The sequence below is a fragment of the Tyto alba genome, unplaced genomic scaffold, assembly GCF_018691265.1.
Source record: "Tyto alba isolate M040663 unplaced genomic scaffold, T.alba_DEE_v4.0 Super-Scaffold_28, whole genome shotgun sequence".
In the NCBI taxonomy this organism is placed as follows: Eukaryota; Metazoa; Chordata; class Aves; order Strigiformes; family Tytonidae; genus Tyto; species Tyto alba.
Window position 1 is genome coordinate 12,292,916 of NW_024881302.1, and position 16,551 is coordinate 12,309,466.

The 16,551-nt window shown below is 34.3% G+C and overlaps 1 protein-coding gene across 3 annotated transcripts in view; it reads left to right on the forward strand.

The window, feature by feature from the left end:
- ZC3H7A (zinc finger CCCH-type containing 7A) overlaps window positions 1-16,551 on the forward strand; it is a 30,131-nt gene that overhangs the window by 7,283 nt on the left and 6,297 nt on the right. For 2 of the 3 annotated variants that reach the window (XM_032983623.2, XM_042798593.1), the window contains 15 exons: window positions 595-634; window positions 1,493-1,690; window positions 2,195-2,353; window positions 4,013-4,093; window positions 4,180-4,221; window positions 5,025-5,055; window positions 5,569-5,849; window positions 7,616-7,823; window positions 8,793-8,857; window positions 9,626-9,818; window positions 11,506-11,667; window positions 12,300-12,496; window positions 12,733-12,830; window positions 13,915-14,096; window positions 16,123-16,199. In XM_032983623.2, the coding sequence (XP_032839514.1) occupies window positions 595-634; window positions 1,493-1,690; window positions 2,195-2,353; window positions 4,013-4,093; window positions 4,180-4,221; window positions 5,025-5,055; window positions 5,569-5,849; window positions 7,616-7,823; window positions 8,793-8,857; window positions 9,626-9,818; window positions 11,506-11,667; window positions 12,300-12,496; window positions 12,733-12,830; window positions 13,915-14,096; window positions 16,123-16,199 (2,014 nt within the window). The remainder of the gene's footprint in view (window positions 1-594; window positions 635-1,492; window positions 1,691-2,194; window positions 2,354-4,012; window positions 4,094-4,179; window positions 4,222-5,024; window positions 5,056-5,568; window positions 5,850-7,615; window positions 7,824-8,792; window positions 8,858-9,625; window positions 9,819-11,505; window positions 11,668-12,299; window positions 12,497-12,732; window positions 12,831-13,914; window positions 14,097-16,122; window positions 16,200-16,551) is intronic. The other variant, XM_042798592.1, reaches the window with a different exon arrangement.

Consider the following 16,551-nt stretch of genomic DNA (forward strand, 5'->3'; position numbering starts at 1 on the left):
AAAAAAATTATTTAGAAACAGATTCTCAGATAACCTATATGGGAAGGGAAAAGGTTCCTATTTTTCTTCCTGAAAAGTTAGAAGTAAATACCTCTGTTCTATGCTAGAGAAAAATTCTGTTATATGTTATGCAAAAGGACTCTTAAAATTGCTGTAGTGTCACTGATATGACTTAATTAAAATTGATGTGTTCTTTTGACAGATAATTTGTCATTTAATCATACTTACAAGAAGATTACAATTCTCACGCATAATCTGTTTCTGCACAGTTGAGGAGAGGAAGGAAATTGTTTTTAAACAAACAACACTGAGGTTTTAAACTCAGAGCATTCAAAACCTTAATACATTTTGAACAGCAGAGTTAAGACTGGCTATGTAACTCAAAATGAAAATGAGTTGTTAGTAATAAGAAAACATAGTTTAATCAAAACTAATCTGCAGCACTCCTGCCTTGTTCATTGCAGGCAATGGACAATATAGAGATTTGCCTGTTGCAGCAAGTGAGACTGCTTCTAGTAAGAACCAGTGTTCTCCAGTGTTGCTGTCTTTTAAGCAGTATGTATAATAAGTACATTTTGTAATTTCTTTTTCTAGATCTACTTTGCCCTATCCAGGGACACAAGAACAATATGAGGTAATTAAATTACTTTTGCATTTTCAGGAAGGTTTTTAACATGGACCTATATTATTGTATTTATTCCCTGTTTTAATCATCGCTTAAGTAATGATATTGTATGAATGGTAATTTCCAATGTCTAAATATTGGAATTGGAGGACTACTTACATTGTGATATAGGTACTCAGGTATTTGGATGCCTGGAATTCACTCGTAGAGCAGTTCAGATTAATTCTTTCTCTGCTGGTGTTAGGAATGGATTTGAGGTATTCATTGGTTAAAACAGTGTGCTATTCTGAGTAAAATTTAGAGTAGCACAGCAAAAGTGAGATAAAAGGACCTCAGTCACATAAATCTTCATAACCTATTTTGTTTCTGTGCATGTTATTTTGTGTAATTTTTTAACTATTTTCAGACTCATATTTTTAGCACTCCTATCCAATGGTAGGTGGTTTCATTAGAGATTTGAGAACATATTAGATTAAAAAATGTAATTGTTCACATTTTAGATTTTAAAAAATCTTTTGCTCTGCAAAAGCAGCCTTTGTGTACTACTGGTTGGCCAGTTGCTATGGCTGCTGCTTGCTAAAAGAGTGTATGGAACATATACATATATATACACACATATATATGTATATTTTAAAGTTACTTATATGAAGTAATTCTTTTATCAGTAGTTCATCCACTTTTATTTACATGTATTGTGGTGTTGAATATTAGAGATTATCTTGGAAAAATATCAGAAGAAAAATACTACTATTTCATTTTGATTCTGTGAAGTTACAAGTATACATTTTCTGTTTGAAAATGTATTTGGAAATTTGGAAGATAAGCAATAAAACTGCTGTTGATGAGTGTTTCTTTTCTTTGTTCCAGTTATTTATACGAGAGCTTGTTAGAAATCTTTTTAATGAAGGTAATGATGTATATCGAGAAGGCGATTGGAGAGGATCACTGAGTCACTATACAGAAGCTATAAACATAGCTGATTATGCTAATTCTGAAGAAATCCATGTTTCTGATGATATTTTAGAGAAGCTGCATGTGAACAGGATAGCATGTTTTTCAAATATGGTAAGCTTCTGTTTAAACTGTGTGATTTCTCAAGAGCAATGTGGTAACAGAATGAGGCATGAAAAGTTTCCTAGTGAGTGAAAAGCTCTTGGTGTTGGTTTGAGAATTGACATGTTTCAGATCATCATTTTGTCATGTTCTTTAATATTTTCTTTTTACAAGTATAATCATTGAGATATACTAGGTTTGGAAGTTGATGGAACAGTATTTTTATCTATTTATACTGCTGATTGCACCTGACTGCTGCTTTCTTTGTGGAATAAGATGGTTTTTGTGAAAGAGCTAAATTGTCTTCATAACTATTACTGGATTCTCCATGAATGATGACCCTGCTTGTTTTCAGTTGCATAAGTTGGTGATTGAGCAGAACTCATATGCACAGTGTGCAGTGGCCTTGGTGAATGCTTTATAGTGTTTCAATACTTCCATCTAATACAGTTTAAATTTGGTATTTTGATGATAATAGTTCTGATTAGTGCCTTTTTTCCTTTTTTCTCCGTGTAGGGATTGCATGAAAAAGTTCTAGAAGACTGTGAGATAGCATTAAGGTTGAATGAAAACAATTTCCGAGCTCTCTATCGGAAAGCCAAAGCTTTGAAAGAACTGGGAAGGTATAAGAAGGCTTACGATGCTGTAGCAAAGTGTTCTCTTGCTGTGCCACAGGTAGGTATATTACATTGATGATTATTTTTAAAGATTTAATACAGAAAGCATATACTTACATCAAGACCGTTGAAGGGTTTTTTTTTCGTTCATTTGGGTTTTCTTAATGCAATAAAATATTTTTATTCTGCTAAGAATCGTTTTTTGTTGTGGAAGTGAAGACTGGTAGGGATTGTAGTCCCCAAGCTCAGTTTGTTGTGTTAACTTTCAGCAAAAGGAAGTCGCTTTGCGGTGGGGGTCAAGTGCCATAAATATTTGCAGTGAACACTGGAAACACTGAATTGTTTAAAATTTTCTGTAGTCAGTATACTTACAACATAAGGAGAAAAAGCACCCATAATTATAGCATATAATATTGATTCTTTTAATAACTGTATGTTAGCTTTCCAGGCATTTAGTAACATTGTTATCTCTGTATTGTCCTCCATCTGAATCACTTACTGTGCACCTCTAAGATTAGGCTATACCTCTCCTAGCAAGGGCTATGTGGTATAGGAGAGGATATGTAGACTGAAAAGCTGGTCCTGAAGATCTGATTTCTGTGGTTGTTTGTGGCGGGTTTTTTCGTTCGTTTGGTTTGTGTGTTTGCTTTTTTAAGAGTTGGAGTACATCAAATGCACTCCTGCAGCATCTTCAATTTAGTTTCATCCAACATAAATCTAATTTGTCTCTCTGAGACCCTTCATAATGTAAACAGAAAATGCAGTGAGTAAAGATGATTAAGAGCTTTTATTTCAGAAATGCATTCCTGATTTGAACTAAAATGCTGATGGAAACTTTGCATGCTTTGCTCAAAATAGGCCGATCACAGGACAGAGTACTGTTGCAGTTTTTTTGCCTTTCTACATTGAAATTAGAGTGAAATGGCTGGACAAACTGTTGAGCATAGCTTTACCTCTTGGTATAGAGCTTTCAGTTCTGTTTCCAGAGACAGAAGCAGTTTATCTGAATGTGTAACTTTGGACTTTGGATCCTCACTTTGCACCTCCAGATAGAAATGTTTTTGCGTAAGGTTTATATGCCTTTATATAAGTTTTATAAATAGCTTTTCCTAGCTGTAGGACACATTCTGAAGAGCAAATCTTCAAATAATTTAAATGGATAACTATTATAACTATAGAGACAGAGTGAAATATGACCAGGTTTTTAACTCAACTTTTCTAGTTGTGTGATGCAATTACTGCTAAAATATGGGGTTCTTATTAAATATTCAGCAGTGTTATGTAGTAGCTGACATTATGGTAATCAGAAATGTGGCCTTCAATTTCTGTAAAAACAAAACAGCAAAAAACCCCTCCACCCCCTCAAAAACAAACACCCACCCCAAATAAACAAAAAATACCCACAAAAACCCCCACTTCCCTGACCGTGTCTGATTTTGAAAAATCTTTACATATTTTAAATTCAAATAAATGGAAGAGAAGGTTGCTGTCTATTTACTGTTTTTTTTTTAAAAAAAAAAATCAAAAACTTTGAGTAATTTTGCTTGAGGGTAGCTGTATTTTTCAGCATTAGCTTGCAGTCCCATATGTTTGTGAAAGAATAAAGATGCATTATGAGACATCCTGCATATAGGGATCTCATAGAATGAGTTGTAAACAGATGTCTTGACTAGATGACAGGACATGTAAATTACAAAATTTTATTTATGTCTTTTAGGATGAAAGCGTGATAAAGCTTACCCAAGAACTAGCTCAAAAACTAGGGTTAAAAATAAGGAAAGCATATGTAAGAGCAAAGGTAGGATTTTATTTTAACATTTTATGTTGAGATTTCCCTGTCATGATAAGAATTTTGTATTTAATGAAGGTATCTTTTCATTGCAGCCACCCTCCTCAAATTCAGTTTCTAGCGATGTATCAACTCAGGTAATGTTTTCATATGTTCCAAGTGCAAGCTGACTTTAAACTACAGGGAATAATTGTTTCATAACTTTGTGATGATGAAGTGAAAATGGTGCAACTGACATTTTATATAAGGTGCTGTTATTTTGGACTTTAGGGTTCTGTTGATCGTCATGTTTAGTTTTACTGTGTATTTATGGCAGACTAGGACATAAGATTATCATTCAAGATATCTTTGTAGAATAAATGTTAGCATTAAATCTAGTGCAATTAATAAATATACTTTTAATGTCTGGAGGCGAGGGCATAGATAATATGCTTTGTTTATTTATTGACAGTTATCGAAGTGAAGGGTGCTGGGATAAAATCCCTTTCAGTTTACGCATTTATCCAAATTTGACCTTCACTAGAAGCTGTACTTGCATTTATTTTGCTATTAGTAATGTGTCTGAGTAGCAGTAACAAAGAGTTCATCTGTTTTACAGACATTTTTTCATGGGAGTGTAGACAATTTAGCTGTACCTGAATGAGGAAATGTAAGAACAGCTCATATAAGATATTGTTTAGACTCTTTCGTTCCCTGAAGTATCATTTTGACTTTGATTGGTTGGTTGCAGATTTTTAGTGATACTGTGAGTGGATTTCAGTCTGCAAATGGATGCTTTATCTAAAAAATGTTTACCTTTAAATTCCATAAAACTTCATAAATTTCAAATTTTATAAAACTTAAATTTGAGAACTTAAATTCTTGGTTTGTAGATACATATTTGAAAATTTTTAATGGCTCCTGTGCAAAGTTCTGAGAGGTATTTTTTTCTCACTTACAGAATAATTCTTCTGTAGAAGATATTGAGTTAGGTGAGTCTTGTGTTACAATATTAATGCTAGGAAGCTAGATATGCCATGCATATCTCTGTTCCATATTTCTTATGAAATTTCTTAAGAAAAGTCATCATGTCATTTGAAAGATCTGTGATAAAAAGTCTGATCTGTTTATCTCTAAAACTATAAGTGGCTGAGCAAATTTCCTTTATTTCCTTTCAGTCTCCTTAACCTGATGTGATTGTAAGTGCACCTATAGTGATAGTCTCATACTGTTCTCTTTATCTTGGAAAAACGGGGAGGGAGAATATGCCAAAGATCTAGTACTGTAAATTTTCATGTCTTTTTTTAGTTTGAGTAATATATAAACACTGAGATATAGGGACACATGAATTGTAAGTTAGTGGAAGCTGGAAACATTTAATGTGGTTTTGGTTAAACATTCTTCATGTTGCTCCACTCCCCTGCTATTGTCAGGTTAAAAGTTATGCAAGATATTATTACATCTTTGAACAAAAGTTTTAGTCATTCCCATCTTATCTGTTTCAGATTTATCTGACCAGAAGCAAGAGATGGTTTCTGCTGCTTCTTCGTCAAACTTTGTTTCTGAAGTGTCTAAAGTGTCATCAGTACCTGTACCATCTTTATCTTCTGTTATGCCTCTTCAAGTGGAAAAGGTTTCTTTGCCTTCTGCAGTGTTGGCAAATGGAGGGAATGTTTCTTTCTCTATGCCAGAAGCATGTTTAGATTGTGGAGATGGAGATATAATTATTGGGGAAGAACTTGATGAATTACTTGATTCTGTGCCTGATCCAGATGAAAGTGTAATGGTAAGACTTTTATGTTTGTTTTCTTTCTCAAAAGACTGCCCTTATGAGTGGGGATCTTGTATTTTTATCAGGTGGGCTAGTAGTGAAATGTGAGTTACCTTTACTGGTTACATTGAGCTGTATTTGTGCATAGTTGGGTTGATTTTCCCAGGTGCAGATTCTTGCAAGTGTGGCTGTAAATATACCAGGACCCAGCAGAACTCCAAGGACAATTACATTGGTTTTTGCATGTTTGAAAACCTGAGTGAGATTCCTGGGAGAGAGACAGTACTTCAGAAACACTGCTATACTGCTACCAGTACTGCCACAGTGGGAGGGATACTACTTCCAGGAAGTACTCTGAAAAGTAAAGTAAGCATTTGAAGTCTAGGCTAGTGTGTACTTATTATTATTTTTTTGGTTTAAATAAACCCTCTCACAACCTGAGAGTGTGTTGGAAGGCCCACCCTGTAGCTGTAGAAACTATTGTTAGACATACACTAACAGGTTTGCAGGACAAGAGTACTTGCGCCATGGCACCTTCACTAGTATCTCTGCAATTGGAGCTTTGTCCAGATCCACCTCCTGGATAACCATAGTTAGACTATCATGAGTCTAACTTTTTGTATTTTTTTAGAAGAGATTATTAGAGAAACTTAGGCACATGAAGAGTTGTTCCTAATTACACCATCATTCCAGAACAGACTGTGAAGCATACACAGTTACTCAACTGTTAGTCAAAATGAGAGTTCTGATTGCTGAGCAAAGATGTCTGAAATTACTCCCAAGGTTACTGACTCTCTGCTGTGGCCCTGCCAGTCATTTGGAGGCCTTTGTATTGCAGTGTTAAATGAGGCTGTGGCATATTTAATTCTTCAGTTAGTTGTGATTTGAACTCCTCATTCAGCTGTGGATGCGGTTGTAAATATTTAAATCAAAAATGCTTGGGCTTCTAACTTCCTGTTTTATGTACTTTGTTTTGTAGAAAGTATTTCAGAAATGTAGAAAGTAATTATTTTTAAAGAGATCATAGGAGGTTTGCCACAGTGAAAGCCAGGAGAAGATATAATCTTCCAGGATAGACTGTAGTCTCATGTAGTGTAGAATTTTGAGAGTTGTAGGCTGACAGGTTGGGGAGCAGGGGGAGTTTCACATTGGCCAAACTCTGTGCAGACCTTATTTGGTCAGCCTCCAGAGAAGGGGACAGCTTCTTGGGGTGACAGAGAGAAGGGAGGAAAACCCCCCTTGTCCTTAGCAAAAGTATACAGAAGGATATGTTATTTTCCGTGGAGGGAAAAAAAGGTTAGCTGGCCTTTGCAGAACATGGTATTATTTGATTGTATCTGAGGATTTCAAAGCTAAGTCTTAACTCCTTTACTGTTCCATCATTTGAATTATGTTGTCTTTATTTAGAAAAAAATCATGTTGATTTCCAACTCTTCCTTGTTGTCTTATGTTTCTAACATAATGTGGAAATTCAGCTCTGATCTGATTCATAAAAATATCCAAATCTGTTAATAAACTTCAGTTAACTGAACCTTTAAAGCAATTGATTAATGGATAATTCTTTGCATTAGGGCATTGTTTAGAGTTTGATTACTGTAGTTCTCCAAGTGTACTGTAACTCTGTACAGTACTGCAGTGTGCTTTTTATGGTGTTTTTTTCAGTAGATTTATAAAAACTTTGCAAAAACTTTACTAAAATAAATACTATTGCACATTATGTTCTTGAGAGTTTTTCTGTACGTGTGAACATTCTTTTTAAATTTCTTTTTTTGTTTTTCCAGCAGACTACAGGAGCCAGAGGACCTATTCCTGCAGGGAGTGTAGCTCCTAGTGTACCTTTCTCTGCCTCCTTGTTGGGGACGTTGCCAGTTAGTGCAGGATTTGTTCCTTCACCTTCTCTTTCAGAAATCTTTTCACAGCCTTTGGCTTCTTCACTAGAAAATTTTTGTTCACCATTAAGCACCTTTTCAATCAGCGACCCAAAAAGAGGTAGGAAATGAGTCTCAATATTTAACCTTTTGCGATGGAGAGAGTTGTGCATGAGCCAACTGGCTTCTCTTTTTAACAAATGAGTTTTCACAACTATTCAGTAATATTTAACAGATAACATTTGATCTGATGTCACAGTTTTTGAGAGTATTGATAATCAGCATTGTTTGTACACAAGAATTTATAAATACAGATTTTCTTTACTTGGGGTCTGCATAAGCATGCTCCACGCTCCCTCTGTTAAGTTTTTCTCCTATTACTGTGTGAGTTATTTTTTTCAGGAGAGTAGGTATAAAGAAGGAACCATGTTCCTTCAAACTTTGAACAGCTCTGCTTTAAAAAACATACAGCTTAAATCATTTCTGATGATTTGGCAATAAACAAGCATTCTAAAAGGGTAATAGAACTGTGTACTCTGAAAAGATTACCAATATTACATGTTTGGATTCAGACTCTCGGTACTGTAAATTATGTAGTGAAATCAGGTGTGTGAAATAACAGGATATAGTCAGTGAAACAGAAAAGATAAAAGAAAGGTTTTGTCTAATTATTAGTGATACAGAAGCATGCTCTCTTTAGAATGAAGCCAAATTTACAAAATAAAATTAAAAATAGAAGAATCCTCTTCATGCTCTTTCATCTTGTCGTTTTTGATAGTTATTGTTTATTTAGCTACACTTCTTGTACTGCACAAGTATCTTTATGTTGCTTCAGCATATGCCTGTGAAGCTACTGCTGATGTTAATCTGATGGTTATATTGAGGATGACTACCCGGTAATTTTTCAGCTCGGATGTTTACGAGAGGCTTTTTTGTTACTCTAAAAATAACCATAGCAAACAAAAAAACCTTTGGTGTTTGTCAATAAAACAAATTGTTGATACTTCTGCTTCTCAGGAATGATAAATAATTTCTTGCATAGGATGTTTTGGGTAACTGAAATAATGAAAACTTTTTTTTATTCCACCAGACCTCTCAAGTTCAGCTTCTAGAGATGTAACACCAACACTTAGCAGCAATAATTCCCCATTGTTTGTAAGTATTTTTCGTGTTTTATTTCACATCAGTTCAAATGTTAACACCTTGAAGGTTTAACATATATCTTATTTTTTACAGTAGAAGTTTATATTTTTTTAAAAATGCCATTTTTACCATTAAAATATGATTCTGGCTTGTAAAACAGTTGTAGAGTAATTCACAGAAACAGTAATTGAACACAAGAAAAAATTTGCAAAAGTTGTATGCATGCAAACTTTGACTACTGTCATAGACACTTTTCCATTCTGAGGAACTTGCTGTAAAATACCGTGGAAGTGTAAAGTAACCAACATAAGAGAGCGAAAATCTCTTATGATCTGAGTGCCAAATATTAGGAATCCTGGAGAACTGTCCTAGTACAGGAACAGAGCAGAGATCATCTTCTGTCTAAGAATCTGTCTGGTCTCTGTATTGTACTCATGCTGTATATTGTCAATCATGCTGCTGGCCATTGATTATGTGGAGAAGGGTGGCATCAAGGATTGCATCCTTATGAGCCAGTGTTGAGTAATAATTCACCTGGCAAGTGCTGTTCTTCTCCTTGTACCTGGTTGGGTCTTGTTATATGCTTAGTCTGTGCTGGGTATACAGCTTTTGAAAAATCTCTGTGTCCCCTTCTTAAGACATGGTTAAGTTTGTATTAAGATTTTTTTTTGTGTGTGTGCAGTCTTCCTTATGATTTGAAGAATAATTTCCGTAGGTTAAATTTTAATTGTAGATAAATTAAATTATATGGATTGATTAACATATGCCTTCTTCCAACAGATAAATGGCCCTGGTAGTTTATTTGGGTCTGAAAATTACATGGGAATTGCAGGCCAAACTAGAAATGACTTTTCAAATGTTTTTAGCAGTGCAACTGCTAATATACCTGTATCTTCAGCACTTGCGGGAAGAAACCCATTAGAAGGCACACATGAGCTAAGACAGGCCTGCCAGTTATGTTTTGTCAAAAAAGGTAAGGGGCTTTTGGACTCAGTTGGGTTGGTTTTTAAAAAATTAAAAAGCATACATTTAAAATTCTAGTGTTCATAAGTTAAAATAGTTGGCTTCTAAACAGTGTTAATCCTGACTTGTTCTTTGCAGATATAGTCTGATCTTACAACTAAGGAACTGTTAAAATGTTTCAACAGGTGTTTTATCTTCTTTTTTCTTGTCTTTATTTCTTGTCCTAATAGATTCTTGATTCCTAAAACCACCACAAATCACCACATGCTTTCCCCAACATGTAGGTTGACTATGTAAGGTCGTTCACATTCTGTATTCACTTTCCTCCCAACCCCCAGGGTACTATGAAGAATGACACCTTTGCTCAAGACTAAAAAAAACTTGCAATACTCTCTCTGATTGGCCATGGGGAATTGAACCGCAGTTCAAAGTACCTGGTAACCTTCACATCCCATCTGTTTTATTGTTCTTTCAAACTAATTCTAAATCATAATCCTGAGGCTTCCAAACCTTAGTAATAATTAACTCCACTGTACTGACTCAAAGGATCTTAACCAGTACTGGGCTTTAATATAACTAATCTTCTAGGCCTCAGCTGTGGCTGTTAAACGGAACCATATTCTAGAGGCAATAGTTTTTATTAAGACTAATCTTAAAATAAGCACTGTCTTTCAAGTTACAGGTGTCATTGATATTGATATAAAGAATTGTATTGAGACATCTAGGGGATGACTATTGTAGTTTTAAGAACTTCTGTATTAGTTCTTAAAAGTATTTTTATAAGAAAAATCTATGAAGTGATGTTTGAAAAACCATAGAACATGTTCTCTTAAAAGCAGGAGCTATAAAATATTGGTGGAAGTACTGAGGGTGTTCTTAGCTTCACTTTTTGTATCAAAGCATTGATTTCTTTTGTTTCTTTGCATCTCTATCAAAGCCTTTAAGTGTCTCCTGCTTTTACTATTTACTTTTGTAATTGTACTGTTGCATCATTTCTTGTCCAAGGTAACTGGGTCATGATCTTGTTTTTGTAGTGCCTTAAATAGAAAAATTCACTGAGCATTGCTCATCTTCAGACTCTCCCTGATTTCTCCATTTTGGTGATAATGTAATCTTCACTTTTGTATCATCCTAAAGACAGACTTTAAAGCTAGGCATATTTTTGTTTCCAAGATGACAGAATTCTGGTATTAGCATTTACAGTTTTGGCATGTGTATACTCCTTACGTAGTATGTTTTGTCTTGACATTGTAACTGTTGTAATACAATAAAAGTTGAAGGTTGAGAGAGCCATTTAACGATCCTTGGAATTCATCTGCATTGACTTATTATAAATAAGTATGTTAAGTTTTAAATTAGTGTTATGGAAATGTATACTTTGGAATTGGAAAAAAAGGCAGCAATTTGTTGCTGTGCCAAAGTAACCTTAAGGTTGTAACACAGCATCCCTCCCCAAATAACTTGTGAGGTTTTTTTTTGTTGGTGAGACTGGTCCTTTGTAAGTATTCAGTTTTTCTGTTCTGCTCAACATGGCCGCTAATGACTTTTGGTTCTTCAGAGTTGCTGGTGCAAGTAGGAATTCTATACAGTGTGTTCATGTACTTTGCTTTTGGGCTTATGTGTTAGTCTGTGTATGGAAATGTTACAAGTGTGCTGCAATTTATGCAAATACAAGCAATTTTCTGTGATTGTTTCAGGTCCTAAATTACTGGATTACGCTTACCATCCCAGTTTAGAACATAAATGTAAGAAGGATATTCTAATTGGCAGAATAAAAAACTCAGAAGATAAATCATGGAAAAAAATACGTCCAAGACCAACAAAGACACAGTATGTGGGACCATATTATATATGTAAAGGTATGTGTTACAGATAGTAAAATGTTAATGCCTACACTCAAAGTAATATTGTTTAGTTTTTCCACAGTGAAGCATAGAACGAGTTTTTATTCTTGCTCATGGGAGGTGGAGAAGGAATTTCATCGGGTTGTTTATATTTTCAAAGACTGTAAGGAGAACCATATTTTGACTGTTAATATGATTTAGAGAACATGCCCTGTACTTCTGTACTGTTCTTCATCATGAATAACTTTGCTTCTAAGTGCAGGGATATTACTATTCAAAACAACAACAAAAAAGCATTCTTATTACACTTCTGCAGTATGAACTTCTACTTAAAACGTAAGCAAGACAACTCGCAGATTAATTAAAGTCTGTATTTAAGCAAAGGGTATTCTGGTTCTCAGCATTGTTGCCTTAGACTAGAAAAGGGTTGTTGTGGAGGTGTGCGTCAGCCTTTCTGAGGAGTCTTACATTTTGGCTCATCATTCAGCATGAGGTTTTGTTTCTGTCTACTAGATTTAAGTGATCCATTTACAACAGATGTCGCTTCTGTAATAAAAACATTTGAAAAAGAGATAGTGGAAGTTTTATGATGAATTTCCAATAAAAGTTGTGTAAAAGCAATGTCATATTCAATGTTACCATTTTAGATGTTGCTGCTGAAGAGGAATGCAGATATCCAGGTCATTGCACGTTTGCGTATTGCCAAGAGGAGATTGACGTGTGGACACTGGAACGCAAAGGAGCCTTTAGTCGAGAAGTTCTTTTTGGAGGAAATGGAAAGATCAACTTGACTGTGTCCCGACTTCTTCAAGAACATCATGGATTATTTATGTTTCTTTGTGAGGTGATGCTTTATTTCTAATGACACAATAAAAATGATAATAAATAATAAAATTAACTGCAAATAAATGCTTTGGTTTGTGCATGACTATTTTGTAAATTTTGAAGTGCATGTTCAATAATAATCTGGCTAGTTTTAGATTAGAGACTAGTTGATGCCTCTGTTAAAATCTTCAAGGTATGACATATTTTTAAATGTATAAAATACATACTCTATAATTACCTGTTTTTGTGTTCCAGAAATGTTTTGATCATAAACCCAGAATAATAAGCAAAAGGAACAAGGATAATTCATCTTCTTGTTCTCACCCTGCTATGCATGACTTTGAAGATAACAAGTATGTCTGAAATACTATCTCTAAGTTTCAAATTAAAAGCAAAAGTTTCAGGGCACTTTTTAATAATGACTTTCATTTCTTACCTGTTGATTAATTTCTTTTCTTTGCTAACTGTTATGCTTTGGCAGTATTGATAAGACAAACTCACTGAACAAGGGGATTATCTCATGTAACTAAATTGAAAGTGAACTATTTCTTCATTAGTTCATTCAAAATTAGTGGTATCCACCTTCATGTTTGAATCTTACTGGTTTTGGTGTCAGTTTTTTTATAGCTTACCTGTGTGGTGAGCTGCACTGATGTAATAGAAGTGTGATGTTAAATTAATATAGGAATTCATAAGTTTGTTCTTTCTTCAGTTGATTTAGCTTATTCTGCTGTGGTTTTAAGTCAGTCAGTTAAGAACAGGTTTACCTTATTTACAGTGGATGAAATAGACCATAGTCCTTATTAATTCAGTTGATAAAAAATAGTATAATGAAAGTGTCTTTAATTATCCTCTGAAAATTAACAAATACTTCGTAGTGGTAATAATGTTTTGGAGAATTAATAAACTTACATTTTTATATAATAAAAATAAAAAATAAGTGGGAACATTTTAATTGCTTCGGTTTTGCTTCGGTTTTGCTTCACTTCCCTATATTGAGGTAACACTACAGCTATGAGGTAGGCAGTTACTGCGATGCATCAAGTTTTTCTTTAACAATGCTCTACAAAAGAATAAGTACTTTTGTTTGTAGTTAGATCAGGATATATACTTGAAAGTGGACGTAATATGCTTTCCCTCTTGGAAACCAGTGATCCAGCTGGATTGAAATCAGTAATAATGAAAATAATGCTTTGTAGAAGAGGGACCTGTGGATTTCACAAGAGTACTCTTTTGCGATGTTGGTTTACTCAGCCTAAAAATGATGACTAGATACTTCTTCCTTCTAGAAACATTTTTGGCTTTCTGATTTCAAGTAAAAGGTGTTAAAAAAGACATTTGAGTAAGTTGTGATGAGGGATGGTTATTATACATGTTCTTCCACAGATGAACAAAGTAATTTTAAGGAATATCTTAAATAGACTGTTTTCAAAACAGGTGCCTTGTCCACATTTTGCGAGAAACTATGGTGAAATATTCTAAAATCCGCCCTTTTCAAGTTCGATGTCAGCTTGACCTGTGCAGACATGAAGTGCATTATGGCTGTTTACGAGAGGATAAATGCTTTTATGCTCACAGTTTGGTAGAGCTTAAAGTCTGGATAATGCAAAAGGAAACAGGTATGTTTGCTAAAATGATCACTTTACTCTTCATTGTAATGCCACTTTCTTCCTTGTTTAAGCTGCCTTCTGAAATTAGCATCTTGAAATCAGTGCATTAATTTACAGTTTGCTGGAATCTTTCATACAGCTTATTCAATAAACAGCAACGTAAATATGATGAAAAGTATTGAGTAGCCAACTAGCTATTTAAAATTAGCAATTTTTTGATAATAAAAACTGTCAGAACTGCTCATTATGATCAGATTATTTTTTTCTTGAAATAAAATTAGAAGTCTTGAGCAGATATTAAATCCAAGTCAAACTAGATTTGGTTTTATTTTTAAACCTCCAAAGTTTGGAAGATCTTGATTAAATTTATTTTTTTACAGGGCACTGAAAGAAATGCTTGAAATATTTTATTTACACCATCATTTCTATCCACACCCCAGTACAAGAATTAAGTTTTTCAACAGTTAAACCTCTCTTTTAGCTTACTGCCATTCTGTATGTTCTTATACAGTAAGCCAGAAAATAAATCTTTCCAGTTCACTACTCTCATTAGTGCATGTGTTGATAAAACTTAACTGGTTTTCTGTGATTGCTTACAGAGGACATTTAGGCTGCTTTTTGTTCATCTTGCTTGTTTTTATTGGCTTCTTTGAGGATAACAAATTTTACTCCTACATTTCTAGCTGATAGTTTTTGAATGACATGTCTCTGTACTTACAGTCTATTTCTTGGTCATGAGTTCCAAACTGTTCCTTTTTTTTTTTTTTTTTTTTTTCCCCTCAAAAAAACAATTGAACTGTTAACAGTAAATAATCTGTACCACAGAACAGTTGCTCATTCTTCCTACCTCGCTCTGTATGACAGCAGTACTTTATGTATAAAGTAATCATGTTAGATCATTGCGATGCATAGAAGAAAAAAGGAAATGTGGCAATCCCAATGCGTTACAGTGGTTTTGGCATTTTTACAACTTTACATCTGTGGTTTATCCTCACCTGTCCCTTTGAAGAAGAGGCTCCTTGTTGCTTCAACTTTCTATCTAGATTCTTGTACAGGCATACTGACATGAGATGTCATACTCACCTGAAAATTTTGAAGGAAGAAAGTCAAATAGAGAGAAGAGATGTCTGCTGATTTCCTGTTCTGTGTCTCCCGAGATGAGCATTTAGAAGTTTCTGTGTGAAAGTAAAACAGTTACTAACTGCCCCTACAAAGTCAAGGATAGCAAATACTTACTTCAAAATAGAAATTACAGTGTAAGGGTTGCATTCTCCAGGAAACATCATTCGCCACATAAGGCATATGTTTAATTTTATGATGTGTTCCTGCTTCCCTCATGCTTTGTCAAAGTCAGTTAAAGCTCAGTCTCTGCTCTTTGAATGAGGTTCCTCTTCTGAGTGTAAGGTGTGGGAAGTGAAGGAATGCTCCCTCAGGAAAGAAACATCTTACTGACCCTCAAGTCCAAACACAGATGACAGTCTGTATTTGTATGAAATTAGAACAGTAAATGTTACAGTACATGTAAAAACTGTATAGCTCCAATAAGAACCTTAGCTGAAGTTTTTGTAAGAATGTGGGCTTTTTTCAGAAACAAAACCTAATTAACAGTGCTTGTTTAAAATCTTTGCCTCTGTCTTCTTTACAATCTAGTGTCTGTCAGCTTGCATTTTGGATAAGTGTAGCTTTTTGAATTAGGTTCTCATTAGAGGGTCAGTACATTATGTTTCAATAAATACTCAAAGATCCACCTTAACTTGCTTGAGCAATATGTAATTTTAAAAACTCTTACGTCTGCTTTTCAAGGTGATGATATAGACAATACTTCTGTTTTGGAGGCCCTCATGAGATAAAGTGTATGTGTGTATGAATGTAAATGTATATCCACAACCACACGAGTGTGTGTATATGTATGTATACAATATATAAAAATAAAAATATTTAAAAGCTTTGGGGCTTTAATAGCATTCCAGTCTGAGCATGTCTGTAATTCTACAACAGTCATATGCATTGAAGAACTTTTTCTGTTCCTTTACAGGTATTTCACATGATACTATTGTTCAAGAATCAAAGAAATACTGGCAGAACATGGAAGCTAGTGCACATGGAGCACAGGTATATTCATTTTTCCATTAAAATAATTCCACAGTGACTAATAATTCTTTTTCTACATCTGTGTATAATGTACCTTATTTTAGACATTACTTTTTTTTAATGCACTCTTCAAATAATCCCTTTCACTGTAGACTTTCTCTGGCTTGCTCCACGTATACCAAAATTCCTGCTTCTGTGCAGTTCCTTTTTTGGTTTGCTTATTCTGTCATAGGCAGAACAGAAAAATATTTCAAAGTCAGCTGCCACAGGGCAATTAATCATCTTTTCAATATATATTACTTTTATGTGTTTAGTTTGTATATATTATCACAACTTCTGGGTACATATACCCAAATCAGAAATAAGTTAAATA